The sequence below is a fragment of the Halteromyces radiatus genome (assembly GCF_025201355.1).
Source record: "Halteromyces radiatus strain CBS 162.75 chromosome Unknown BX664scaffold_1, whole genome shotgun sequence".
NCBI lineage: Eukaryota > Fungi > Mucoromycota > Mucoromycetes > Mucorales > Cunninghamellaceae > Halteromyces > Halteromyces radiatus.
In genome coordinates this window covers 3,133,837-3,159,093 of record NW_026251687.1, presented here as the reverse complement: position 1 = coordinate 3,159,093, position 25,257 = coordinate 3,133,837, and the positions used below count along the sequence as shown (strand labels likewise).

Below are 25,257 nucleotides of genomic sequence, written 5' to 3'. Positions count from 1 at the left end.
CCAAAAGGCAAATCATTTGGAGTCAACCTTGGATTTCAAGAACCGTCCCAATCTGAGCTACGTATATCCCATTACTGAATATGGTTTGCCGGTGATAAAAAAGGGTGATTTGCATTGTATTGATTGTACCAAAAAGAGAATATAAAAAAAAAATGAATAGAAAAAGAAATATGATAATTAAAAGTCTTTTTTTTTTGATACTTACAACCGAAATTTAAACGTCGCAGGTTTTTGCTACCCGGATTAAGCATATAGCTCAGATATAGGAAGAAATGGAATGATGATAGGCTTATGATTTGCCATAATTGTCCTCAACGTTTTATAATAATTTTTCATCAGTCCACGGATGATGAAGACGATTGTTTTTTTATTGATGATAGAGAAGAGAAACAAATGAAAAAAAAGGGGCTTACTTTTTCTACAATAGTTTGGTTTTTTTTTTTTATGAGGATGCTAAGAATAAAAGGGGATGTCCTTTTTATCAGTCATCGGATGACGATTGTTTTTTATTTTACTAAGCAGGAAAAGATGATGGTAAACAATGCAAAAAAGAACAGGCTTTGCTGTTCAGAACGATTAAAGTATTGATTATGATCATTAAGAAGACTATAGTAAAGAATAAAAAAGTTTCTATAATTAATCATCGATCATCCATTTCCGTAATATAAAAAAAGAATCACCGCAAATATCTTCGAATCCCAATGCAAACAAATCTCTAACCATAACGCAGAAAAAGAAAAAAAAACACGCCTCACATGGAAAAAAAAAACCAGTAATTTCTTTTTTTTTTTTTTCTGCATATCAGATTTCCCTTTTTTTTTTTCTTTCCCCTTTTCCCTTTTTCTTTTTTTTTTTCACGAAGCCACAAAGCAATACTTTCTTTTCTTTTTTTTTCCCTTCTTCTTTTGGAAACATGGGTTTTTGTGGTGAAAAGACTTCAAACATATCTGTACGTCGTAAATTGGTTGTAGTAGGTGATGGCAATTGTGGAAAGTCATCTTTACTTAATGTCTTTACCAAAGGTATCTTCCCACAGGTATTGTTATCTTATAAAACTTCAATTTTCACATCATATTAATCACTTATTTTCTTCTTTTTCTCATCATTCAAGGTCTATGAACCCACTGTTTTTGAAAACTATGTTCATGAAATCACTGTGGATGGTCGAGTAGTGGAATTTGGTTTATGGGATACTGCTGGTAATAGATAAAAAGGATGTAACTCAGGAACAATAGATTCTCATTTAATTATTATATTTCTTTTTTTTTTTTTTTACTTAGGACAAGAAGAATATGATAGACTTCGAACATTGTCATATGAAAATACGAACGTCGTTTTATTATGTTTCTCTGTCGATAACCCGGTCAGTTTGGACAACATTTTGGAAAGATGGATACCTGAAATCTGTGATCATTGTGCTGGGGCTAAACTTATGCTGGTGGCTCTCAAATGTGATTTACGTGATGAAGAATCAATTACAACAGAACCAATTATGTATGAACAGGTAATTAATAAGATATTTACATGATTATTTTTATTTTTTCAATATTTTGAATAGGGAGTTGCTATGGCTCGTCATATAGCAGCAGTTCGCTACTTAGGTAAGGATGTATCTTCATTAATTGATTACAATTTGTTGGCCATTTATTTATATATATATATTTATTTGTTTCAATAGAATGTTCAGCAAAACACAACAGAGGTGTTCGTGAGGTTTTTGAACAAGCTGCAAGAGTGGCTATGCATGGTACATATATATATATCATAACATTGAAGAAAATCAATATATCACATGGTTTACTTATCTATCTATTATTTTACTATACTGGATATAGATTACAAGGCACGTCGATCAGATCGTTGTACTATCAGTTGAACCCAATGAAGAATACCAATAACAACAATCATTATCTGATTAAGACAAATATTATGGAATTTTATTATTATTCTTTTTTTTATCCATTATATCATATACACAGTCAAAAATATCCAATCCTTCCAAAAATAGTTACTTCTATCTATTCTTTCCTTTTTTTTTTTTTGAAATTATCGAATTAATAAAGAAACTATTTTTACATTTTATTCATCCATATATGTACAAGTCTTATACACTGTTATAAATATCAACAACTTTTATTACTTTCAATCCAAAAAAAAAAAAAGAAAATAAATACAAAGAAGAGGGTAAATAAAAAAAAAAGTACAAGATCTAAATGGGGACGATAATTTTACAATGACATTCTATATATAAAAGATAAAAAAAAAAAAAAATAAAGAGGGGGGAAGAAAGATGAGGGAATAAAGGGGATAATGAAATGAATTGAATATGATAAAAAAAAAAAACAAGGAGGGAGAATTCTAAATAGAGATATCTTGATTCATTGAACGCACCTTACGACCCAATCTATCGATTTCTTTCTTGTCCACACGAGATCGCACCAATGTCTTCAGTAAATAATGCCATATCTTATTATCTGGAGTCAAATGTTGTTGTTCCCGCATATGTTTAAAGATCAATAAAGCCATAGGAGCATTTCGGAAAATCGCACATCCTTGTAATAAAGCCACATAGGTTTCTATCACTGGTTCCACACCATCAGCACACATATAAGTAAATACATCCACTGCTCGTCGAATGTTATGTTTGGCAAAACATGCAATCAATGTCGTATAGGTGTAAACATTGGGTTGTTGAAAGCCTGTCATTTTGCGGAATAAAATATATGCTTGTGTTGGCCCCATTTTATTTTTTCCATTCATGCTGTTTCCTGCCGATGTTGTACTTGCAATACCTAGTGATGATTCCATATATTCTGCCGATATATGTGGTATATCTTGTTCAAGTGTTTTTTGTTGTTCTTTCCTTGCGCCTCGTTGTGATCCTTGTATACATGTTTTCAAAATACTGGTATATGCATGCAAATTGGGTTCCAATCCACTAGATTTCAAAGTTTGGAAGAGTCGCCAAGCCATTTCGTTTTCATCATTCATCACAAGTCCACGGATCACCATTGCAAAAGTAATATCGTCAGGTATGTTCTGATGTCGCATTTTCACAAATGCTGAGAGAGCTGCTGGTACGTCACGACATTTGAAGAGAGAATCCACCAAAAAGAAATGAGGGTCAATGAGCTGTTTGGTATCTGTACAAGTCAATGATTCATGTAATCCGAAGCTGTCCATCACTTGTTCTTTTTGCATTGTATCACCGTATCCTTTCACCAAATGATTGACCATAACTGCGTCCACATAATCCGTATTCGTGCTATATAATGTATCAAAGTAATCCCTTGCCTGATTTAAGTCTTGTTTCACCTTGATCCACATAACTGCTGACCGGAATTCATTATCCATCTTGTCTATCTCCAAACCCATTTTGTCCACCCATGTTGATAAAAGGCTTTGCGCTAAATCCAGTTCTCCATGTCGAATAGCATTTGTTAACACCGAAGTAGCCATCACTTTGTTCACTTTACCATTGTTTTTGAAAGTATGATTTTTTAATAACTTGACAGCTGCCTTGAGATTTCCAGATCGACCATAAGCTTCCGTGAGTGCAGTATATGTCGCTGTTGTCGGTCGTAAACCATGTTTGCGCATTTCATTCCAGAGAAGTCGTGCATTGGTAGCATCTCCATTCCGTGCCATTCCTGCGATCAAGGAGGTGTAAATGTGAACATTGAATTCGTTTGTTGTTGTTGGATCAAAAATTGTGTCATTTGGATTTTGGGTATCATTATTGCTCTTCTTGTTGTTCTTGTTGTCGTTTGTTGTCATCATACCGGCATTCTTCATATTAGTCAGGAACCGAACACATGCGTTCATATTGGATGCTAAAACGCTGATCATCACTGCACATGCTTCCTTTTCTATTGAAACACCACGATCCATTGCATCTTCAATGATTTCCAAGGCTTGTAATGCTAGTGCTGGATTCCCGTTCTTCTTTACTGCCACTGCCAGAGAGGTATACCATCCAGAACGTAATGTATCCTTAACGTCAGAATCACCAGTTAGTATAGATTGTTGTTGTAAAGACTTGAGTAAAGTGCACATCTCATTCACGTCCCCTTGCCTTGACATTCCAAATAAGACTTGAGAATAATGACGAGTACCGACCATCAATCGACCTTGTTGTTGAGCTGCTTTCATATGATCTAGAATGATCAATAATCGTGGAGTAGCCTTGGGAGTGTACTTGATGATATTCAATAAATGGCCATAGTGGTTTTCACGTAAAAGATCTGTAACCTGGTGTCGAATCATTGCTTGGTATATCATCCACGCCCCATCGTATTGATAATTGTTGACGTTATATAGCATACTTCGAAGTGATTTAAAAATAAAATGACTATCGAGTTCTGCAATAGATGCATCCAATTGTCGTAGTTGTTTTTCCATATCAATTGTTTTGTTGAACCACCGAGGGTGTAAGTGTGTTGGTGCCTTTCCATCTTTGCTTGATATTGAAGTTGTAGTTATTTTGCCATCTTCAGCTTGATCAGTAATAGTTGTAACCATGTATCCATTTGATGTCCTTGATATCATATCATCCGGGGATAAAGATGTTACTGAAGCCGCTGTAGTAGAATGAGATCCCAAAACAGGTTTTGATCGTGCTCGAAAGTGTCGGTGAGGAAATAAAGGTTGAATCAAATAGGTTGATTGATGATCTAAGCCTGCCAAAAGCCAAAGTTGAAGAGCCCTTCGTTCATGATTCAGCCTTGAAGTCGATCGTGAGGAAAAGGACCGATGAGAGATACAAGAGGAAGAATGTGACGAACCTTGTTGAGAAAGGACAAGATTTCGAAAGTAACAGAGCCATAGTGATTGCGCTGAAACATATGTTGAACTTGACTTGCTTCCTCTTGTAGGAAAGCCAAGCTTAGATCGCATCGATATGATTCCAGAGAATAATAATAATAAAGTAAAATGAACCCAAACAAAAGAGGAAGACAGGACTTTTTTTTTGGTTGGGTTCAAAAAAATAGAGATTGTGTAATGTGTGTGACAGAGAGAAAAGAAAGATTGAACGATTGACCCAACAATCAGAAAGTCGTAATAAGTAGACTATATATTATAGTAAAAGGAGATAATAAAGTCTAATAAATAAAGGGAAAATAGAAGAAAGAAAGAAAAAAAAAAAAAAAAAGGAAGAATGAGGGTATCGATAACACAGAAGAAAAAAAAAAAAGGAAAAAATTGTCAGTTAAAAAAAATGGCGCGACCTTCAGAAGGAGAGGAAAAAAAAAACACTGTAAAAAAATGATGTCACATAGAGTGAACTAGGAGTTAAATTACCGCTGTAAGCCTTAGGCGGACGTACTTATTTTCTGTCGACGGCTAAATTGGTTAAGGGTGACCCTTCCTTTTTTTTTTTTCTTGCACTCTTTTTCTTCCCTTTTCTTTTTTTTTTTTTTTTTTGTATTGACTTTAGTGTTAGTATATCATTTTAGTAGTGTTTATTAGTCTTTAGTAGTTAAACTTTTATTTAATAAAGACTTTACTTTTATTGAAATCACTTCATTACATGTCAATGCAATTGATTCCATCTTCGAATGTACCTTTTTTTTTATATGTGAATGCGTTCCTTTTTATTTTACTTTTTTTTTTTTTATAGATAAGAGAAACGATACGATTCCAATATTCTTCACTTCGATATAAGTTTTTACTGTAGATTAGTTACTACGACAAACCAATGACTTCGTCACCAAACCACACTACTTGTGAAATAAATAGTGATACTCCTTTTTCTAAAAACGTTTTTTTCTTCTATTCTTTGTTTTTCTTTATATTTTCCTTTTCTTTACTATAGTGATATCTACATAAATAACAACATATGTCGTATCAGCGTGTAATAAAAAATAAAAAGAATGATTCATACATATATAATACATCTTGTAGATGACCCCATTTATATGTAATAAAAATAGTTGTAATAAAATAAAACCTTTATTGAATAAAAAAAAAAATGTGTAAAGTAACGACTACACTAATGTATATAATAAAACCATAAAAAAAAAAGTCAATGGAAGAGAAAAAGAAAAGAAAAGAAAAAAATAAAAAGACTTCATCATTTTGGGTGAATTTACTCAATTCCTGGTCAAGCATAAACATTCATGCGGGAGTCCATCAGCTAAACAGTATGGTCCACTGGTGAATGCCAGTATCATTGTAAAAAAAACCCATTATCTAAATATAAAAAAGATAAAATACATATACTTTGATTTTTTTTTTCAAATCGAGTAACATACCATTACCTGATACTATATACTGGATACAACAGATAAATAGACATATGGATGGGTAGATTGAATGATTGAATAATAAAAAAGTTTGCTATACAGCATTTTATTGAAATAATATACTAATAATCATGAGTAAAATAATATACATATATAAAGATAAAATAAAACGAAGTACTCTTCCAACCTCTGGTGTATCTTGTGCACTTCAAGAAATTGTATTGCTTGCATATTGGGTGCATCCTTGAGAGTTTGTTCCATCTCTGGTTCACATCCTGATATCTTGATTGTTGATGAAGAGGACGGCAAGAAAGTAGTCATTTCAATATTAGTTGCAATCTCTAAAAGAAAAAGAAGAAAACCAAACGTTTTGATAAATGATGAATATAAATTGAGTTAACGTACTCACGTCGTTTTCGAAGTTCAACCAGAGGTGTTTTTGCACATTTAGTATTGCTTTCATATAGAGTCAATTCGTACTACAAGCGCATCACGTTGGTCCAATAGTATATTCAATCAGTTGATCTTGATCTGTACCCATTTAAACGTTCTCTATGCATATAAATGTGTACAGTAAATTAGAAAAAAAAAAAACAGGCAGAGTCCATAGAAAAGTCGAGATAACTTACCAAACAAAAGGGTTGCTTCACTACCATCAATAACAAAACGACCAAAAGACACCAACCTTCTATTATCCAATAGCAGATAATAACATACTATACAATTATAATATAATGGAAACAACAAAAAAAAAAAAAAGAAAAAGAAAAGAAAAGAGAAGATCCGAGCATTTGAGCCTTTTTTCGCGGAGTTGAATTTCCTTGATCGCATAGAATAATCATTATTTGATAGCTTCAATGGGATTGGAGATAAAAAAAAAACACTATAAAAGACATTTTTTTTTTATTTTCTCCTTTCTTTTGTTTTTCTTTCTTCTACAAAACACAAAAAAAAAAAAAAAAATTCAAAACCCAAAAAATCAAAAAAAAATTATTTGCTTCTTTTTGGCTGCTTCCTTATTGGTATCTTCTTCTTTCCGTTCACCTGGTTCACGCAACAGAACACTCTCATCCTTGTTTGTGATTCTTGTTTCCCCGTGTTCCTCGTTGTTCTTGGTTTCCTTGTGCCTTTGGTTGTCTGTCCTTGCATCTTCTGTCTGTCTTTCTTTCTTGCTGTCTGGATCTTCTTTTTTTTTTTTTTTTTTTTTTTTTACAATTATGATATTTACACTATCCTTTTGCGTCGCGCACATCCTGGATGGGTTGATGCGTGGCGACCGTGCCTCAGAGCCGGAGGGTCTTCTTTTTTTCTTTTTGGTAAGTGCACATATACAAATAATGTTTAGTTGATCATAACACTAACCATTTTTCCATTTCTTCTTTTCAACCACCGAAATGGGGTGAAAATACCGTCGATAGAAAATAAGTAGGCCCGCCTTAACGCATGCCATCAGCTGTCAAAAGAGAAATCAAAGACGATCTACTTCTTCCTCATATGCATATGCCCTTTACAATGAACATCATTATGAATCATTATAACTCATTAGTAACGTTGTTATTATGTCCCCCAAAAAAATATTAGTTTATATCATATTTAGTATTTTATATACACACACGCACACACATACATACATATATATATATACATTTTTTTTTATTTGATACCTACATTCTATTTCTTTCCCTATCTCCTCCTTTATATATATAAATATATCCTCATTTATCCTATTACATTTAGAAATAAAAAGAAAAACTTTCTCTTTCCATTCTGTTTAACGTACTCCATTTTAGATTATTATTTTTTGTGGTACCTTCATTGGCTGATGGTTGTTTTCACAATACACTTGGGTTGACGATCTCCCGCCGAGTTGTAGAAAACATAACTATGTGATCATCCTAAAGATCATCATTATGGAGGGAACAAAATATATAAGGTTCGTCGTCCTGGATTCTTATCTTCACGCAAAAATCATCATCATACAATCATCATCATACAAATCATCATCATACAAATCATCATCATACAAATCATCATCATACAAATCATCATCATACAAATCATCATCATACAAATTTTCATCATACAAATTTTCATCATACAAATTTTCATTGTACAAGCAGTAGTGATGATGATAGAAGTCTTTTTTTTTTTTTTTTTTTTTGCTTCATTTCAAAGTACCTGATTCAGTATGGTTTTTCTTAATGAACATATATCTTCCTTTACCTTTTTATTTGTTAATCAACAGAGTAAATAAAAAATCAATTTGTAAGAAGGTATTATATATGAAGCTATTGTAAATGTAATTCAGGGATCAATATGTGTCAGGAGACTGCATATCTTTTTACTGCTCTTTCTTAAATCCAAATGTATCCATTGCCTTCTGTACCTCCATATCAAGTAACTATCAAAAAGACAAAAATGTCTTTTCGAATCTATTAGAAAATATTATCATACCATCATCCATCACTCATCATCCTTCATCACCTTCATCAAATCCAAATATTCGCAACATTCCAAAAAAAAAAAAAAAAAAATGTTTATTCAAGTAATCAATCAATATACAAAATATAATTATAAATCTTATAAGGATAACATGTAAAACTATAATTTCAATCAGGGGCGAGAGTAGTCTTCTGGCGGGATGATTCCAGGAATACCATACTACGTGATCACAAAAAAAAAAAAAAAAAAAAGTCAATCATTTGTCCCCGCAATTATCAAGTAAAATTCCTATTTTGATTTTGCTTACCTGTTGTACACAACACATTACACCCACAAAACAAACCATACCAATAGAATGTAAAATCGTACGGCGTAAGATAACACCTTCTTTACCATGTAAACCAATTGTAGAAACACCAGTAGTAAGATTTTGAGGGGAGATCATTTTTGAACAAATGGCACCAGAGGAATTTGTACTTGCCATTAACACAGCAGAGAGTCCGATTTCTCGAGCTGCTACCACTTGAAGGTTACCGAAGAGAGAATTCGCTGATGTATCACTACCAGAAAGGAAACAAGCTAACCATCCCAACCAAGCAGAAAGAAAAGGGAAGGCTCGACCAACGGAGGATAAAGTCAATCCAATCGTATAAACAATACCTTGATGATAAAGAAAAAGAAAAAAAAAGAAAAAGGAGGAATGAGTATCAGGATGCGCTTTCCAAATCATATATATATATATATCCATCTTACCAGAATAGTTGTAGAGATATGCCAGTGCCATAATAAATGATACGGTAAACACAGGGAATATAAGCTGTTTAACCGTTCTGATGATAGCTTGAAGGAAAATACGAGGATGACCGCCATAAAGTAGTACAATGATGTTGAAAGGTACAGATGAGACAAGAATAGCTGTACCTGTGGCGAGAGGTTGAAAGCTCCAAATGGCATCATACTTTTTACCGTACAGAGTCAACCATACCTAAAATCAGAATAATGAAATGAGTTCACTATGTAGATATAAATACTTATATCTATTTATCACATCCAATTTTCTTTTACCCGCTGGTGTAAATTCGGCCAATAAACACTGACTTGACCTACAGCGCTGGCCTTGGTAAAAGTCCATCTATCAAAAAAAAAAAAAAAAAAAAAAAAAATATGAATCAATTCAGTATTCTCTGTTTGATTTTCCTATTTTTTTTTTCCTACTTACATGATCACCACTACAACTATAATAAGCCAAGGACTCCATGCTATAGCACCTTCTAACCAAGTAGTCTTTTTGAGTAAAACAGGTGATGGAACTTCACGAATTGTAGTTTCTCCATTTTTGATGTTGCTCTGAACGCTACTTCTACTGCTGATACTACCATTGTTGTTACTGTTGTTGCTAACGCTATTGTTACCGCTATTGTCGTTGTTACCGCTATTGCTGTCGTTATTGTTGTTATCAATCTGCTGAGGCAAGTGACCGGTGCTTGAGACTTCAATCTTTTCGTTTCCAGTCGTATCTATAGAATTATCCGAGCGATTTGGTGTTGAGTTTGATTCTTCATCAGTATTTGGTTCAGCTAATGCAACCTTGGCAGCAAATTCTGGACGATAAGGAGGTTTCCAATATTGTACAAAAATAATCAGCGAAAAGAGAGATACCAAACCAGCAATAAGATCAGGAAGTTCTATATAAAAAAAAAAGAGTAGAGGAAAAGATGATAAAATCATTTATACACACACAACAAGTATATCATCTTACTTACCAGGACCTACAAGGTTGGCGAATATTCCTTGAATGACAGCGAAAGATAAACCACCAATAAGAGCCAATGGCCAACATTCCAAGAGTCCAGCACGAGGACCTGCGAAGAAAAGCAAAGCATATGACGGTAAAAAGAGAGACATGAGAGGAAGTTGTCGACCCATCATAGCACTCAAGGCCAATGGTCTAAAAAAAAAAAATGTATAACAAGAGTCAAGTAGTCAATGATCACCCTATTGTTCTTAGTTCGGATTACTTACGATAAGCCAGTGAGAGTGGCCAATGTCGTAACAGGTATCCCAAGAGCACCAAATGCAACAGGAACTGAGACAGATAACAAAATGAGTTCATTGGTAGTTGTACAATACTATTCTTTTTTTGTCTTACCAGTGTCAAACACCAAGGTATAAACTAGAGCATCAGCCGGATCAAAACTAGTTCGACAAAATATATATATATATATATATATAAGGGTTGAGTATAATGACCTATCAATAACTGCTATTGCTTTTCAACTATTACCCGAGTGATACCATCATTGCGGAACAAATGGCACCAGGAGTACCCTATAGGTAGACAGACTTTAATAATTCATATTCAAGTTTTTTTTTTTTAAAAAAAAAAAAAAAAAAAAAAAAAAGAAAAGAAAAGAAAAGAAAGGAAAAAGAAAAGCAAGGAAAAAAAGTAAAAAGCTTACAAAACCTATGAAAATATAGATTTGTAAGTCAGTTAGCTGGAAAAGAGTACTTGTATGAGATAAATTATTGCCATTTTAAGGTTAATATAAACTTACCAGCTACACCTTCTAATAATGCACCAAAGGCAAATCTATGAATTTATATATAAATCATGTTAAATAAAATATTCCTTTTAAACAAAAAGAAAAAATCATTAACATATTTACCCGACAATTAGGAGAATAACGCGTTGATCTGGAGGTGTATTAGTGATCATCCATCTTCTAAAAAGATCAAAGATACCAGAAAGCACAGCTGTATTATATATAAACCTATCAATAACAGAACTTTAAAAAAAAATCTAAAAGAAAAAAAGGGGGGTGATGATGATGGATGAGTAAGCTTACATAGCGTTGACGACAATCCACATGATAGGCCAATTAGCAAAAACTATTCCATTTGCAATACTTTCAAAGCATTGTTGAGCTGGCATATGCCAAGCAAAAATAGCAATAAAGATACTAAAGGATAATACGTAAAAAAAAAAAAAAAAGTCAAGATAAGGATAAAAAGGATTCGTTTATATATCGCTTTACCAAACAATAAGACCAGCAGCGGATGCATAATGAGCAGGGGCTTTTATACCACCTAACATCACTAGTACAGTCAACAATGGAATAAGTCCAACAAAAAAAGATCCAACAAGACTACCTCCAATAGGAGTTAATTCTTGAATAAATAAACCTTCTTCATAGGCAGAAGCAGGAATAGGTGGTATATTCGATGTTGACATGATTATCGAAAAAAAAAAAATGAAAAACTAATATAAAAAAAATTAAGTATAAAAAGAAAAAGAAAGATGGAAAAGAAGAAGTAAAAGAAAAAGTATAAATATATAAGTATTAAAAGTGAGAGATAGTAGATCCCTACATCCCAACTCAGAAAAGGGGGAGGGAAAAAAAGGATTCACAAAAGAAGTGCATTTCAGTTTTTTTTTTTTTTTTTCCCACTAAACTTACCGAATTTTTTTGGGGAAACTGTACATCCTAGTTCTTGGTTCTGTAAAGTGGATTACAACGTGTGATACAGGAAATCTCTCTACTTCTCACGAACCACAATTTATTTTTCCTTCCTTGTGTCGCTATGACAACTTAAAAAAAAAAAATAAACCTTCAAAATCATGTGTATTGACACTATCTTATTCTTTATGTAGTCAACCTTTCTTTTTTATTTTAAGCATATGATAAGGTTGATGATGACTTTATTTTTTTCTCTGGATTGAATATATACTTGAAAAAAGATAATGATGGTATTCAATCTACATCCACAAAAAAAAAAAAAGAGAGGATATCATATTCAAGAATATCCCAATATTTAATATGAAGTCTTAGGGGAAATCATCCCCTTTAAGGATGATGATGAAAATGACGACGATAATGTTGACGATAATGATAGTGACGATGATGATGACGACGATGATGGTGATAATGGACGCATCATCCAAAATAAAAGTTTAAATTTCGTATCCCCGTGGGGACAGATATAGGGAATCTAGTTTTTTTTTTTTTCTTTTTCTTCGTTATTTCCATAAAAAGGTTTCATGATCGGAGAAATTTACTTTATTTATGTGGCTCAAAGGAAAAGCATGGATGATTTTTACTGGTCAAACATTTTTTGTTTAGAATTCTATAAAGAGCAAATGATGATTCCTTTTTATTTCCATGTCCAAAAATGACCAAAAAGAATATCACTTCCATCATCCATTTGAATATTGCAGGAAAAGCACTCATGAGAGTTCAATGATCCATTTTTAGGCGGCGAGATAGTGCTAAAATGATAGTTTCGCGCGATATGTATCTTTGAAAGACAAGTCACCTTTTCAAAAAAAAAAAAAGGGGATCCCCCAAGAAGCTGCAAATCATGAAAAAGGGCTTTAAACTAGGAGCAACATAATAATTTTGCCTTCTTTTTTTTTTGATCTATTCATTTCTCCTTAATTCATTTGTAATAAAAGACGATGATCATTCTCATATCAATACTTTTGATGTAGATTATTATATTTATGGTGATAAAGATAAGATGAACGAATGAATGAATGATTGGATAAATGAGATATGATTACTTGATTTCAATTGTAAAGTATGATGATAACGATCCATCCTTTCAACTTTGACATCCAATAGAAAACAATAAATGCAAGGATGTTTAATACTATAAAACGTAATTCGGAACAAGATCTTATTTTGGACAATTGTACTCCATCGGAAATCAAATCACCCTTTCTTTTATAAAAAAAAAAAAAAGGACTAAAAAAAATAATATAGCTTTACCTGCATCTATTGTTATATTATAATGTAGAAATAAAAATGTCAATCCTTTTATTATAACTAATAAATATGAACTAATGGTTATCTTTTATTTCTTTTTTTGGTTATTGACATACATTAAAAAAACAATTTGCATAAAGGTACCTTTTTTTTTTCAACTTGAAACAAGTAGATCCAAAATGTTCAATCCCCGCTTGCTTGGCTAACTATTCCATATCTTTGTTCCTTTTCCTTGATTTATTTGTTTTCTTTTTTTTTTCTCATACTTTTTTTTTTCTTGTTTTTCTTTTCTCTTTCTTTCTTTTTCTTTTTTCTTTCTTTTTGTTTTTCATTTTTTATTAGTATCGAATAAAGAATGACTTCTCAAGTATCATTAGATACTAACGGCAATGTGCCATCCTCTACGCGTCCTGTTGAAGAAACCGAAGTGTCAATAGGTTCAAATGAAACCACTTCATCTACTCCTATTGTACCTGGTAGTTTCAAGAAAGATAATTATGGTTTACCTGACTCATACAAGGTTGGTTGGACATCTTTCTCAGAACTCCCTAATCCTGGCAAAGAAGAACATTTGGAAGTTTTGAAAAAGTCTTTGGGTGATTCAACGGATGCCTTGGTGGATCGATACAGTACTTCACGTCCTGATAAGAAGGTTGGTCAACATGATTTGATTTCTCAATATCTTAATGAAGCTTATTACGGTGAATGGTATCATAATGCTGGTGTTATGCTTTTCGCAGTAGCTTCTACTTGGGCACAAACAAAACTTGGTGGTGGTTTGATGGGTTGTTTGGTGATTGGTGCCTTTTTGGGTAAGGAAAATAAATAAAAAAAACAATTGATAAAAAAAAAGGGATTCATAAAACATTATAGGGGGGGGGAGGATGTTGTTATTCTAAAATAAAATTTTATTTTTATATTTATATATAAAATAGGAACCTATTATCAAACTTCTGTTAGACGTCTTCGTCGTCGTATGCGAGATGATATTCAACGCGAACTTATGGCTACTCGACTTTTGACTGATATTGAATCTGCTGATTGGATCAACAATTTTATGTCTCGTTTTTGGCTTATCTATGAACCTGGCTTATCCGCTCAAATCATTTCGACTGCTGATGCCATTTTGATTGAAAGTACTCCTTCCTTTTTGGATTCCATCAGATTATCTACTTTTACTCTTGGTACAAAAGCTCCACGTATTGAAGGAATCAAGACTTATCCAAGAACTGAACCTAATGTTGTGGTAAGAAGCTTGGAAATGAATGTGTTGGTATTTGGTTCCAAAGATACTTATCTTTTTTTTTTTTTTTTTTTTTTTTTTTTAGTGTATGGATTGGAAACTTTCTTTTATTCCTAATGATACTTCTGATTTGACTAAACGTGATTTGGATGCCAAGGTCAACCCCAAGATTATTTTGACTGTTCGTGTTGGTAAAGGTATGATTGGTGCTGAAATGCCTATATTATTGGAAGATCTCTCCTTTTCTGGGAACATGCGTTTGAAATTCAAGTTATATAACGAATTCCCTCATATCAAATCTATTGAAGCCTCTTTCTTGGAACCACCTGAAATTGATTATTCTCTCAAACCTGTTGGTGGTGAAACATTTGGATTTGACATTAACATGGTAAAAAATTGTAATAATTTAAATACAATCAAAATTAAAATTACTTTATATCAATATATATATATATATATATATACATGTATATAGATCCCTGGTTTAGAACCTTTCATCAAAGAACAAATTCATGCTACTTTGGGACCTATGATGTATGCTCCTAATGTTTATACCGTTGATATGACCGGCAATGTTGCTTCTCTTGGTAAGTTACTTTAAAATACAACGAAATATTACAATATATATGCTTATTTTTCATATTTTATAAATTAGATGATGTAAATGGTGTTCTAGCTGTAACTCTTTACTCTGGTTCTAATCTCAAGGCAGCTGACTTCTTTGGTACCTTAGATCCTTATATCTCTTTCCATGTTGACAATATTCATAATGCATCCCTCAGTGAATCCAAGGCTATCGAAGATACGAATAATCCCAAATGGAACGAAAATCACTTTATATTGATTAATAACCTCAATCAATCTCTTTACTTCCAAGTCATGGATCGCAACTTTGGTCGTAAGGATGCTCCTGTTGGTGTGGCAAACCTAGAGCTCAAAGAATTTGAAATTGATTCTATTATGGAAGGAAAGTAAGTTGGCATTACTATCTTTAAAAGGTCATTCGCAATTATGATACTGATTGATGATTAATCTTGATTAGGAATTTGGTCGTCTTACGAAATGGAAAATCTGTAGGCGAATTAAAGGCTGACGTTCGTTATATTCCTGTATCCAAACCAGAAAAGAAAGAAGATGGTACTATTATTCCTCCTCCTGAATCAGGTATCTTTTTTTTTTTTTTTTTTTTTTTTGAAAAACCAAAAACTGATCGATTATATTTCTTAAAAAAAATTATTTCCTTTGTCATTAGATAGCGGTGTTTTACGTCTTTACGTTCATGAATGCAAGCAACTTGGTGGTGATACTCGTAAAGCGGCCTTTGGTCTCATCAAGTCAGATGTCAACGCGTATGCTGTGGTCAAGGTCAATGGTCATGAAAAATTACGTACCAAACCATTTAAACGAAGCTTCAATCCCACCTGGAACAAGTACGTTGATGTATTTGTTGCTGACAAGAATAAGTTGGATTTAGGTATTACTATCTGGGACTCTAGTGAATTTGCTGATGATAGTCTAGTTGGAAGATGGAGCTCAACCTTAACTCAATTCCAGGAACAAATTACAAAAGATTCTCAAGACTGGTGGAATCTCACCGATGGTGCTGGTCGTATTCATCTTAGCATGACATGGAAACCTGTGATTACTACTGGTATTAAGACTGACATTTCTGATGGTCGAGTTTATAGTAAGTTATATTTGTAGAACAAGTCAAAGAAATATCTATTGATTACTTATATTATTTATTTATTTATCTATTTTACCTTTGTTATTAGCTCCTCCTATTGGTGTTATCCGTTTGAACCTATTTGGTGCTCGTGATCTCAAGAATGTCGAAGCATTAACTGGTGGAAAATCTGATCCTTATGCTCGTGTGCTTTCTGGAATGCAAGTTCGAGCTCAAACTGAACGTATCGATGATAATCTTGATCCTGATTGGAATACTGTATTGTATGTACCTGTTCATTCGATCCACGAAGATTTAATCATTGAAGTTATGGATTACAATGATATTCAAAAGGATAAGAGTCTGGGTATTACTGAAGTTATCCTCAAGGATATTATTCAAGAAACTACTGCTGAAAACGGTCAAGTTGTGTATAATGCAAAGGACGCTTTGGATAGGTAAAAAAAAAAAAAAAAAAAAAGAAGAGGTAGACGAAACGATATAAGTCTAATATGTTATTAATTATTATACTATTTTAAATTTTTTTCTATATTAGAACTGTTGATTTGACCAATATTGAGCGTACGAAATCAAAAGGTACTATTCATTATGCATTGTCATTCCACCCTACTCTCGAATTAGCAAAGGCAGCGGAAGAAGACGACAAAGAAAAGAAATCAATTGGTGAAGGTGATGATGTTGAAGCTGAAACTAAAGAAACTGCTGTTGGGGATCATGTTAGTGAAAGCAAGGACGACACTCCACCTACTGATACCACTAATGATGCTGAAAAGACTCTTCCTGAAAAGGATGTCCATGGTGAATTGATCAAATATACCGAAGAAAAGAAGATTGATCTGATTGGTTACGAATCTGGTATTTTGTCGGTGACAATTCAAAACATCAAGTTACCTCAACGAAGCCGTGCTGTGGTGGATGTTTTGGTGGATTCCAACGATGCTCAATTTACTACTTCTCAACTCAAGGGTGTCGAATTACCTTATCATGAAACTGGTGATGCATTTGTCAAGGAAATGGACTTCTCTCGTTTGGTAGTGAATGTGAGACGTTGGTCTGACAATGAAAAGGAATACGAAGTGATTGGTTACTATACCTCCCCTATTCGTGATATTGTACGCCAAATCATGAGTGGTGATCATGATCCCAAGGTTGGAAAGGAAGTCAATTTACTGGATTGTGCTGGTGGGGTGGCTCGTCTCTCATTCTCCTTTACTCCTGTGATTCAATTCAAATTAGACCCTGCTGAAAGTTTGGAAAGTAAGTGAATATTTAATCATCTTTTTGTAATCGTAATTATATTCTGATGCTGCTTTTTATATAAATAGATCAAGGCAATTTGACAGTAACCGCATTGAAGGCTTCCAATTTGAAGGCTGCAGATCGATCTGGCACTAGTGATCCCTATGTTGTCTTTAGCGTTGATGATGTGAAGGTGCACAAAACAGAAACAATCAAGAAAACATTGAATCCTGTGTTCAAGAATGAAACTTTTACGGTTCCCGTCGTAAGTACATTAAAAGAAAAAGAAAAAAAGGTCATATATAGTTCATTATGATAAGAAATAAAATTTATTAATTCGTTTATTACTTTAATAGCAATCACGTTTACATTCTGTTCTCAAAGCTACGGTATTCGATTGGGATCAAGTTGGATCTGATGAATTTATTGGTGAAGCACTTATTCCTTTCTCTGGTGAACAATTGGAAAGTTTCGCTGCTAAGGACTTTGAAGTGAACTTGACAGAAGGTGGAACCCTCAAATTACGACTTTTATGGCAACCTCAGTTATTGGCTCGCAAACGTACTGGAACTTCTCTCTTTTCAGCAACCACTCGAATTTTCACCTCTGCTCCTGGTTCAGCGCTTGGTGCAGGAAAAACTTTTGCAGGTGCAGGAATTGGTGCTGGAGGCAAAGTATTGGGTGCAGGCTTTGATGCTGGAGGCAAGGTATTAGGTGCAGGTTTTGATGCTATTGGTAGTGGTATTCGTGGTATTGGCAAAATAGGTAGTAATGGAAAGAAGGCAGATTCTCCCGTGGTACCATCAACATCCTCTAGTGGTACAGCAGCCTCTACTCCTGATAATCATCGATTCAGTACGTCTACCATCAGCAGCAACAGTAACGGTCATGAAACAGATTCAGCTTCTATCTCCAATGCAGGTAATGATAAATATAAAAGAAAAAAAAATATAATAGATAGGAAGAGAGTACTGAATTTAACCTTTTTATTATTATTATTATTATTTTTTTTTGGAATAGATTTCGCAAACAAAACACTTCAAGTATCTCTTATTGGTGCTCGTGATTTGAAGGCTATGGATCGTGGTGGCACTAGTGATCCTTATGCTCGCGTTCGTATTGGTAATAAGGTTGTTTACAAAACGAAGCATATCAAGAAAACCCTTACTCCACAATGGTAAAAAAAAAAAAATAATGATGAAATCGTAGAATCTTATTCTCTCATTTTGCGTTTCTGATTAGGAATGAAAAATTCGTTGCCAAGGCCGAAAATGGAAAAATAGATATTAAAGTCAAGGATCATAATACCCTTTCTGACGTAGATATTGGTGGGATTGTGTTTGATGCAACCACTGTTTTACAAACCGGACAAGCGTTTGATGGTAAGATTATGAAGATAAAGGATGGATGAAAAATAAAACATATGTATCTTTTTTTAAATAGGTTGGTTGAAGTTATCTCCTGAAGGAACTGGTGAAATCCATGTACGAATTGGTTGACTGATCAATACAACTATGGTTAATAAAGTATAGTTAGTTTGTTAATAGCTAGTCTTTTTTTTTTTTTGTCTATTATTTGTTGTCACTTTTTTATAAAATAAAATATTTATTTGAACTTTATTATTGTCTACTTTTTTTCCCAGTTTTATTTCATCAAATGGATGATTCAATAGATGGGATTTTCCGGGTAGTGGAGGCGAAGGAATTACACTTTATTCAATATGGATGAAGATTGGCCCGCGGGGTTTCTCGAACAAGGCAAAAAAAAAGTATGATGAGGTGGTCAATTTTTTTTTTTTTTTTGTTTTCCCTCCCTTTTCATTTTTTATTTTTTATTTTGTATCCCGTTTTACGTATATATATATAATGGCTTCTCGTATATCAAGTTTACGAACATTAATGCCGAGGTCGACGATGGTAATAGCAGGAAGAGAAAAAAAAGAAGCATACAAACAAACATGACGGGCTACGCTAGAGTTACATTAACTGGTTTTGTTTTTACTTATTTTCTTTTTTTTTCTTCCTTTTTGTACATGGATAGGGTCGACGCCAGTTGGCTACAGCAACACAGTTATTACCTACTCTTCGAAAAACAGTATTACCCAATGGTTTTACAGTGGCAACTGAAGAAAATTCTGTCGCTCAAACGGCTACAGTTGGTGTTTGGATCGATGCTGGCTCAAGAGCTGAAAACTTGAAAAACAATGGATCTGCTCATTTTTTAGAACATATGGCTTTCAAGGTTTGTTATTTCTACAATAATAATAATAAAAAAAAAGAGAATATATTAATATATTTTGACTTATATTGATTTCTTCTGATAATGTAGGGAACAAAAACTCGATCACAAAGGGACCTTGAACTACAAATTGAAAACATGGGTGGTCACCTCAATGCATATACGTCTAGAGAACAAACTGTTTATTATGCCAAAGCATTCAAATATGATGTACCTCAAGCAGTGGAAATCTTATCCGACATTTTACAAAACTCACGACTGGATTTGGGTGCTATTGAACGGGAACGTGATGTGATCTTACGGGAACAAGAAGAAGTGGAAAAACAAATGGAAGAAGTTGTATTTGATCACTTGCATGCTGCCGCTTTTCCAAAAGAGCCATTAGGATTGACTATTTTGGGACCCAAGGAAAATATTCAATCCCTTACACGGGAGGATCTATCAAATTATATTCGAACCAACTATACTGGTGAACGCATGATTTTGGTTGGTGCTGGCGGTGTGGATCATGATGCTTTAGTTGATTTGGCTCAACAATACTTTGGACAATTACCTAATGTACGTGATGCTGCATCAAGCAAAAGTGCTATGAAAAAGGCTGTATTCTCTGGCTCTGAATTTAAATTACAAGATGACAAGGCAACTCAAGCTCATATTGCAGTGGCGGTTGAAGGTGCTAGCTGGACATCTCCTGATTATTTCCCTCTCTTGGTGATGCAATCAATCATTGGTTCATGGGATCGTTCGTTAGGAGCAACTGGACATATTGCTTCTGGTTTGTCATCCATGGTTCATAATCATCAACTGGCCAACTCTTTCATGTCTTTCAACACCTCTTATAAGGATACTGGTCTTTGGGGTCTATATATGGTGACAGAAAATACAGATCGTATTGATGATCTTCTCAAATGTACTCGTAATGAATTCCATCGACTTTGTACCTCAGTAACAGCGGAAGAAATCGAACGTGCAAAACAACAACTCAAGGCTGGTCTTCTTTTGGGCTTGGATGGTTCTACTCCTATTGCTGAAGATATTGGTCGTCAATTATTGACTTCTGGTGATCGCATGTCTCCAAAACAAGTAGAAGAAGCTGTTTCAAATGTATCGGTGAATGATGTTCGACGTGTGGCTACTCAATATTTGAATCGTGATGCTGCTATTGTTGGTATTGGTCCTGTGGAAAAGATGACCAATTTTAATCTTATTCGTTAGAAATATTTTTCCCTAGATAGATTATTTTTACACCTTCTTTTTATTATTTTTATTATTATTGAATATTATTTTTCTATTCTATTCTATATTCCATTTGTATTTGTTTCAAGCACCATTCAAATAATCATAATAAAGAAGAAGAAAAAAAAAATTGAAACTATACAACATATTGTGAAGACTTTATTGAAGTTCAAAAGATAAATAAGAATGAAAATATACATAAAAATAATGAAGAGAATTTTGTTGCAAATGAAGAAATAATAATAAAAATAAAAATAAAAAAAATATATAATTGTGTCTAAGAAATACAAAGTGGTATGGATGATAATCTTTGTTCTTCAACTACCCCACCAAGACAATAATCCGAGGCCATCTTCTTGTATCGTACACTATATATATATATATATATATATATATTACATTAGTTCATCCCTTTTTTTTTTTTTAATAGATTCTATTTCATCTGTTCACTTACCGTCAAAGCATACGGGGGTATCTTTATAGAATTGGCTACCAAATCATTACTTGCTGATAAATCGGCCACAGAATGTCGTCGTCCAGAAGATCCACCACCACCACCAGTTGGATGAAGTGTTGGTGTTGTATCCGTAAATATTTCGCGAAGTACACGAAATCGAATAGGTTCATCAATATCCATATACAATTTCTCTCCATCATAATTCCATACCCATACTTGTTCAGCCGGATCACTATAAAAATAAAAGAAGAAATTAGAAATCAACTACTATATTATATGTATTTTTTTTTTCTTCTTCTTTTTTTTTACAATTCTGAGCCCGGTTGAAGAGTTGCACCAGGGATATGTATATCATCAAAGAAGCCCATCGTCACTGTTTATATCATAGAATAAAAAGAGTGGAAAGTAATGTGAGTCAATTTTACTTCCTTGTATATATCCTGCAAACAATCATAATTCTTTGTTTCTCAAGTTGTTCTTTCTTTTACCTTTGACACCATTTGGAGAGCAACTTTTGATTCGTCCCGTTAATACTTCACCAACAAAAGGTCGAAAAACTGTCAATCGAAACGTCGCTAAAAAAAAAAAGTAAAGTTAATCGCAATATAGTAAATATCCATGTCTTTTTATCTTTTACCTTTGATATAACTACAACCATCACCATATAAAATAAATCCTTCAGACGTTGATAAAATATCATGTACACAGATGCATAATCCTACTTCTTGGACAACCTAAAATGAATGGTTCAGTAATAAAATAAAATAAAAAAAAAGGAATATACGTGACAGATATCTTTTATTTTACCTTGTTGGCGTATTTCACGTTAAGGGCATCTGTCACTGCATCATTATCGTTCTTCCCAAAATCATTTGGTACAATTTTCACAGTATCTTCAAGTTCAGCCAAAACGAACATGATACTTTTACTATTGACGAAGAACAGAAAAAAAAAAAAAAAAATGAAAGAGACAGAGAGAATTGGGAGAAAAAGATTCAACGCCGACGGAGTATATTCTCCAAAAAAGCTAAGCCTTTGAGAAGAAGGATCAAGGTTGAGATGATTCACCTTCCGAACACTTAGTAAATGTTGAGCCAATGGTTTGACTTGCATACAGCTTACTAACATATTGTTAAAGTGATATGATTCATTTAGCCAATGAGGTCAAAATAAAGTCATCTTTTGAGGTTATTAAAAAAGTTAAGATGGCAACTTTAACATAGTGATACAGAAAGAGAGGAAATCGGGTGAGTCTGGTGATAATGTAATTGGTGGTCTTTTTTTTTTTTCCTACGTCCCCACGAATAGCAAATATCCGTAGTTTAATGATTGTTCTTAATTTCCCTTGGGATTCTCATTATGCCTTTCAATCTCAGGTATATATACTTTGAAGACTTGTCAAACTACTGATAATTAAATTCGATGTTGAGTAGGAAGATCATCAATATATATAGACCCAAATGAATTGTAATCAGAACAATCATCATCCTCATACTCTTTTTTGTTTTTTTAAAAAAAAAATCACTTTTCCCACTGTACAACGAAAAAAATGTAATAAACAACTGACAACCTAGAATAGGAATATGTATTAGTTGGTAAGCAGTACAATTTATGCGAATGCTCAATTATGATTGGCTGAGTGTCTTAGTGAGCGCTTTCTTTTTTTTTTTTTTTTTTTTCTAATTTAAAAAACCCCATTTTTTCCCTTTCTTTTTTTTTCCTTTTCTTTTCTTTTTTTTTTTTTTTAAAAAAAAAATATTTACTTTAAATATGTCAAACATTTTAACTACATCAAACGGTAATCCTGTGGAAAACGATCAAACATCACAAACAGCCGGTGAATGGGGTCCTGTGCTTATCCAAGATTTCCATTTTATTGATAAAATCTCTCATTTTGATCGTGAAAGAATTCCTGAACGCGTAGTTCATGCCAAAGGTGCTGGTGCTCATGGTTATTTCGGTAAGCAGGAAATAATATGTGATGATGATGTTGATCATGATTTCTAACAAGAACAATATTCTACCTTTTTTTTTATTATTATTATAATGATTATTTAGAGGTGACACATGATACTACTCATCTCACAAAGGCCAAGTTTCTAAACAAGGTTGGAAAAAAAACACCTCTTTTTGCAAGATTTTCAACTGTAGGTGGTGAAAAAGGTAGTGCTGATACTGCTCGTGATCCTCGTGGATTTGCTGTCAAGTTCTATACGGAAGAAGGTAATTGGGACATGGTTGGCAACAATACACCTGTATTCTTTATACGTGATCCATCCAAATTTCCTGATTTTATTCATACACAAAAACGTCATCCTCAAACAAACCTCAAGGACGCAAATATGTTTTGGGATTTTTTATCACTGGTGCCAGAGTCTATTCATCAAGTCACCATCCTCTTCTCCAACCGTGGTACTCCTTATGGTTATCGTCATATGAATGGTTATTCATCCCACACATTCTCCTTAGTCAATGAAAAGAATCAAGTGCATTATGTCAAATTCCACTTCAAGACCGCGCAAGGAATAAAAAATCTCAAGGCAAACGAAGCTGATGCATTGGCCTCCTCCGATCCTGATTTTGCTACTCGAGATTTATTTGATGCTATTGATAAAGGTGATCATCCCGCTTGGAACGTTTTTATTCAAGTCATGGAACAAAAGGATGCAAAATCATACCGCTGGAACCCATTTGATGTTACCAAAGTCTGGCCCCACAAGGTAAAATATAAAATCATCATTCATCTATCATCTAACACTCCTTTTTTTTTTTTTTTTTTAAAAAAAAAAAAAAAAAAAAAAAAAAAAACCACTTAGGATTATCCTTTGCAACCTATAGGAAGAATGGTACTCAATCGTAATCCAGAAAATTACTTTGCCGAAACTGAACAAGCAGCCTTCTCTCCTTCTCATTTGGTCCCTGGTATCGACGTCTCCCCTGATCGAATGTTGCAAGGTCGATTATTCTCTTATCCCGATACTCATCGTCATCGTCTTGGTGTTAATTATCAACAAATTCCTATCAATCGACCTCTTAGTGGTATAAAGAATTATCAACGAGATGGATTTATGGCTGGTAAAATGATCAAATCAATTATGATGAATATGGAAATAATTTTTTTTTTTTTTTTTTTTTTTTTAGTGAACGGAAATCAAGGAAGTGGACCGAATTATGGTCCCAATTCATTCGATGGACCACAACAAAACAATATCTATGGAACCACGTTTGTCAGTCAAGCACTCCAGGGTGAAACCGGTCGATTTACTTATGCACTGACGGATGATGATTTTGCCCAGGCTGGTACCTTGTATCGTCTTCAATCCGAGGAAGAAAAGACAGATTTGATCAACAATATTGCTGGACACATCAGTCATGCGAAAAAAGAAATCCGTGATCGTCAAATTGCTCATTTCAAGCGTGCTGATCCTGAATATGGTCAACGTGTGGAAGACGCTGTCAACAACTTGGTAGGATAGATTTATTCCCCATCTCCTATTTTATTTTTATCGTTAGTATCATTTTTATTATTATTATTATTTGATGAATGTTTTCAACTTCTTCAATAAATATTATTTGATATGAAGTGATGATGATGATCATTGCATGTGTGACCGATAACAAATGGATGAATCAGTGTCATGATAGAGTAGTTGTGGACAATAATAAATAATAACAAAAATAAGATTTTATTTAAATGAGAATGT

General features: G+C 33.5%; 8 protein-coding genes across 8 annotated transcripts; 4 read left to right on the top strand and 4 right to left on the bottom strand.

The window, feature by feature from the left end:
- Window positions 1-806: 806 nt before the first annotated feature.
- On the top strand, window positions 807-2,028 carry BX664DRAFT_321887 (GTP-binding protein Rho3). Its single transcript, XM_051543383.1, has 6 exons — window positions 807-1,036; window positions 1,112-1,199; window positions 1,281-1,504; window positions 1,559-1,601; window positions 1,679-1,747; window positions 1,836-2,028. Exons 1-6 carry the CDS (start codon window positions 914-916, stop codon window positions 1,874-1,876), a joined length of 588 nt encoding a protein of 195 aa, XP_051405270.1. The 5' UTR covers window positions 807-913; the 3' UTR covers window positions 1,877-2,028.
- A 247-nt stretch (window positions 2,029-2,275) lies between these two features.
- BX664DRAFT_321884 (uncharacterized protein) lies at window positions 2,276-5,150 on the bottom strand. The gene has a single exon (XM_051543382.1). The coding sequence runs from the start codon at window positions 4,894-4,896 to the stop codon at window positions 2,359-2,361; it is 2,538 nt and encodes an 845-aa protein (XP_051405269.1). The 5' UTR covers window positions 4,897-5,150; the 3' UTR covers window positions 2,276-2,358.
- A 1,201-nt stretch (window positions 5,151-6,351) lies between these two features.
- Window positions 6,352-7,695, bottom strand: BX664DRAFT_382193 (uncharacterized protein; the record flags this gene model as incomplete). The annotated part of the gene is made up of 5 exons (XM_051549025.1): window positions 6,352-6,367; window positions 6,433-6,586; window positions 6,875-6,961; window positions 7,290-7,430; window positions 7,608-7,695. The coding sequence occupies 5 exons, from the start codon at window positions 7,693-7,695 to the stop codon at window positions 6,352-6,354; spliced, it is 486 nt and encodes a 161-aa protein (XP_051405268.1).
- A 1,068-nt stretch (window positions 7,696-8,763) lies between these two features.
- Window positions 8,764-11,919, bottom strand: BX664DRAFT_377450 (lactate permease; the record flags this gene model as incomplete). The annotated part of the gene is made up of 14 exons (XM_051548774.1): window positions 8,764-8,906; window positions 8,995-9,347; window positions 9,441-9,672; window positions 9,753-9,819; window positions 9,907-10,372; window positions 10,451-10,635; window positions 10,710-10,773; window positions 10,837-10,883; window positions 10,972-11,015; window positions 11,147-11,151; window positions 11,243-11,277; window positions 11,354-11,458; window positions 11,534-11,647; window positions 11,723-11,919. 14 exons carry the CDS (start codon window positions 11,917-11,919, stop codon window positions 8,859-8,861), a joined length of 1,962 nt encoding a protein of 653 aa, XP_051405267.1. The 3' UTR covers window positions 8,764-8,858.
- A 1,802-nt stretch (window positions 11,920-13,721) lies between these two features.
- BX664DRAFT_321874 (C2 domain-containing protein) lies at window positions 13,722-19,241 on the top strand. Its single transcript, XM_051543381.1, has 14 exons — window positions 13,722-14,265; window positions 14,389-14,699; window positions 14,782-15,084; window positions 15,172-15,283; window positions 15,352-15,667; window positions 15,739-15,860; window positions 15,949-16,383; window positions 16,472-16,820; window positions 16,919-17,640; window positions 17,709-17,887; window positions 17,979-18,543; window positions 18,643-18,799; window positions 18,865-19,004; window positions 19,066-19,241. The coding sequence occupies exons 1-14, from the start codon at window positions 13,809-13,811 to the stop codon at window positions 19,119-19,121; spliced, it is 4,224 nt and encodes a 1,407-aa protein (XP_051405266.1). The 5' UTR covers window positions 13,722-13,808; the 3' UTR covers window positions 19,122-19,241.
- A 208-nt stretch (window positions 19,242-19,449) lies between these two features.
- On the top strand, window positions 19,450-21,226 carry BX664DRAFT_321873 (Metalloenzyme, LuxS/M16 peptidase-like protein). The gene is made up of 3 exons (XM_051543380.1): window positions 19,450-19,538; window positions 19,663-19,863; window positions 19,951-21,226. The coding sequence occupies exons 1-3, from the start codon at window positions 19,488-19,490 to the stop codon at window positions 21,073-21,075; spliced, it is 1,377 nt and encodes a 458-aa protein (XP_051405265.1). The 5' UTR covers window positions 19,450-19,487; the 3' UTR covers window positions 21,076-21,226.
- A 28-nt stretch (window positions 21,227-21,254) lies between these two features.
- Window positions 21,255-22,508, bottom strand: BX664DRAFT_321871 (RNA polymerase III subunit Rpc25-domain-containing protein). The gene is made up of 6 exons (XM_051543379.1): window positions 22,361-22,508; window positions 22,191-22,287; window positions 22,042-22,128; window positions 21,863-21,926; window positions 21,551-21,785; window positions 21,255-21,464 (listed from the first exon to the last, which is right to left on the bottom strand). The coding sequence occupies exons 1-6, from the start codon at window positions 22,469-22,471 to the stop codon at window positions 21,414-21,416; spliced, it is 645 nt and encodes a 214-aa protein (XP_051405264.1). The 5' UTR covers window positions 22,472-22,508; the 3' UTR covers window positions 21,255-21,413.
- A 794-nt stretch (window positions 22,509-23,302) lies between these two features.
- BX664DRAFT_273061 (catalase) lies at window positions 23,303-25,095 on the top strand. Its single transcript, XM_051541208.1, has 4 exons — window positions 23,303-23,513; window positions 23,612-24,273; window positions 24,370-24,628; window positions 24,695-25,095. Exons 1-4 carry the CDS (start codon window positions 23,324-23,326, stop codon window positions 25,027-25,029), a joined length of 1,446 nt encoding a protein of 481 aa, XP_051405263.1. The 5' UTR covers window positions 23,303-23,323; the 3' UTR covers window positions 25,030-25,095.
- Window positions 25,096-25,257: the final 162 nt, after the last annotated feature.

Excerpts from the sequence above, each read along its gene's own strand:
- BX664DRAFT_273061 (XM_051541208.1), top strand. The coding sequence starts at position 23,324 with ATGTCAAACATTTTAACTACATCAAACGGTAATCCTGTGGAAAACGAT. Across the intron at positions 24,274-24,369 it reads CCAAAGTCTGGCCCCACAAG|GATTATCCTTTGCAACCTAT; the intron begins GTAAAATATAAA and ends AAAACCACTTAG. Across the intron at positions 24,629-24,694 it reads ACGAGATGGATTTATGGCTG|TGAACGGAAATCAAGGAAGT; the intron begins GTAAAATGATCA and ends TTTTTTTTTTAG.
- BX664DRAFT_321873 (XM_051543380.1), top strand. The coding sequence starts at position 19,488 with ATGGCTTCTCGTATATCAAGTTTACGAACATTAATGCCGAGGTCGACG. Across the intron at positions 19,539-19,662 it reads TAATGCCGAGGTCGACGATG|GGTCGACGCCAGTTGGCTAC; the intron begins GTAATAGCAGGA and ends GTACATGGATAG. Across the intron at positions 19,864-19,950 it reads TAGAACATATGGCTTTCAAG|GGAACAAAAACTCGATCACA; the intron begins GTTTGTTATTTC and ends CTGATAATGTAG.
- BX664DRAFT_321887 (XM_051543383.1), top strand. The coding sequence starts at position 914 with ATGGGTTTTTGTGGTGAAAAGACTTCAAACATATCTGTACGTCGTAAA. Across the intron at positions 1,602-1,678 it reads AGCAGCAGTTCGCTACTTAG|AATGTTCAGCAAAACACAAC; the intron begins GTAAGGATGTAT and ends TTGTTTCAATAG. Across the intron at positions 1,748-1,835 it reads TGCAAGAGTGGCTATGCATG|ATTACAAGGCACGTCGATCA; the intron begins GTACATATATAT and ends TACTGGATATAG.
- BX664DRAFT_321871 (XM_051543379.1), bottom strand. The coding sequence starts at position 22,471 with ATGTTCGTTTTGGCTGAACTTGAAGATACTGTGAAAATTGTACCAAAT. Across the intron at positions 21,927-22,041 it reads CTCTCCAAATGGTGTCAAAG|TGACGATGGGCTTCTTTGAT; the intron begins GTAAAAGAAAGA and ends TGATATAAACAG. Across the intron at positions 21,786-21,862 it reads CTTCAACCGGGCTCAGAATT|TGATCCGGCTGAACAAGTAT; the intron begins GTAAAAAAAAAG and ends TTATTTTTATAG.
- BX664DRAFT_321884 (XM_051543382.1), bottom strand. The coding sequence starts at position 4,896 with ATGCGATCTAAGCTTGGCTTTCCTACAAGAGGAAGCAAGTCAAGTTCA.
- BX664DRAFT_321874 (XM_051543381.1), top strand. The coding sequence starts at position 13,809 with ATGACTTCTCAAGTATCATTAGATACTAACGGCAATGTGCCATCCTCT. Across the intron at positions 17,888-17,978 it reads AAACTTTTACGGTTCCCGTC|CAATCACGTTTACATTCTGT; the intron begins GTAAGTACATTA and ends TTACTTTAATAG. Across the intron at positions 19,005-19,065 it reads AACCGGACAAGCGTTTGATG|GTTGGTTGAAGTTATCTCCT; the intron begins GTAAGATTATGA and ends TTTTTTAAATAG.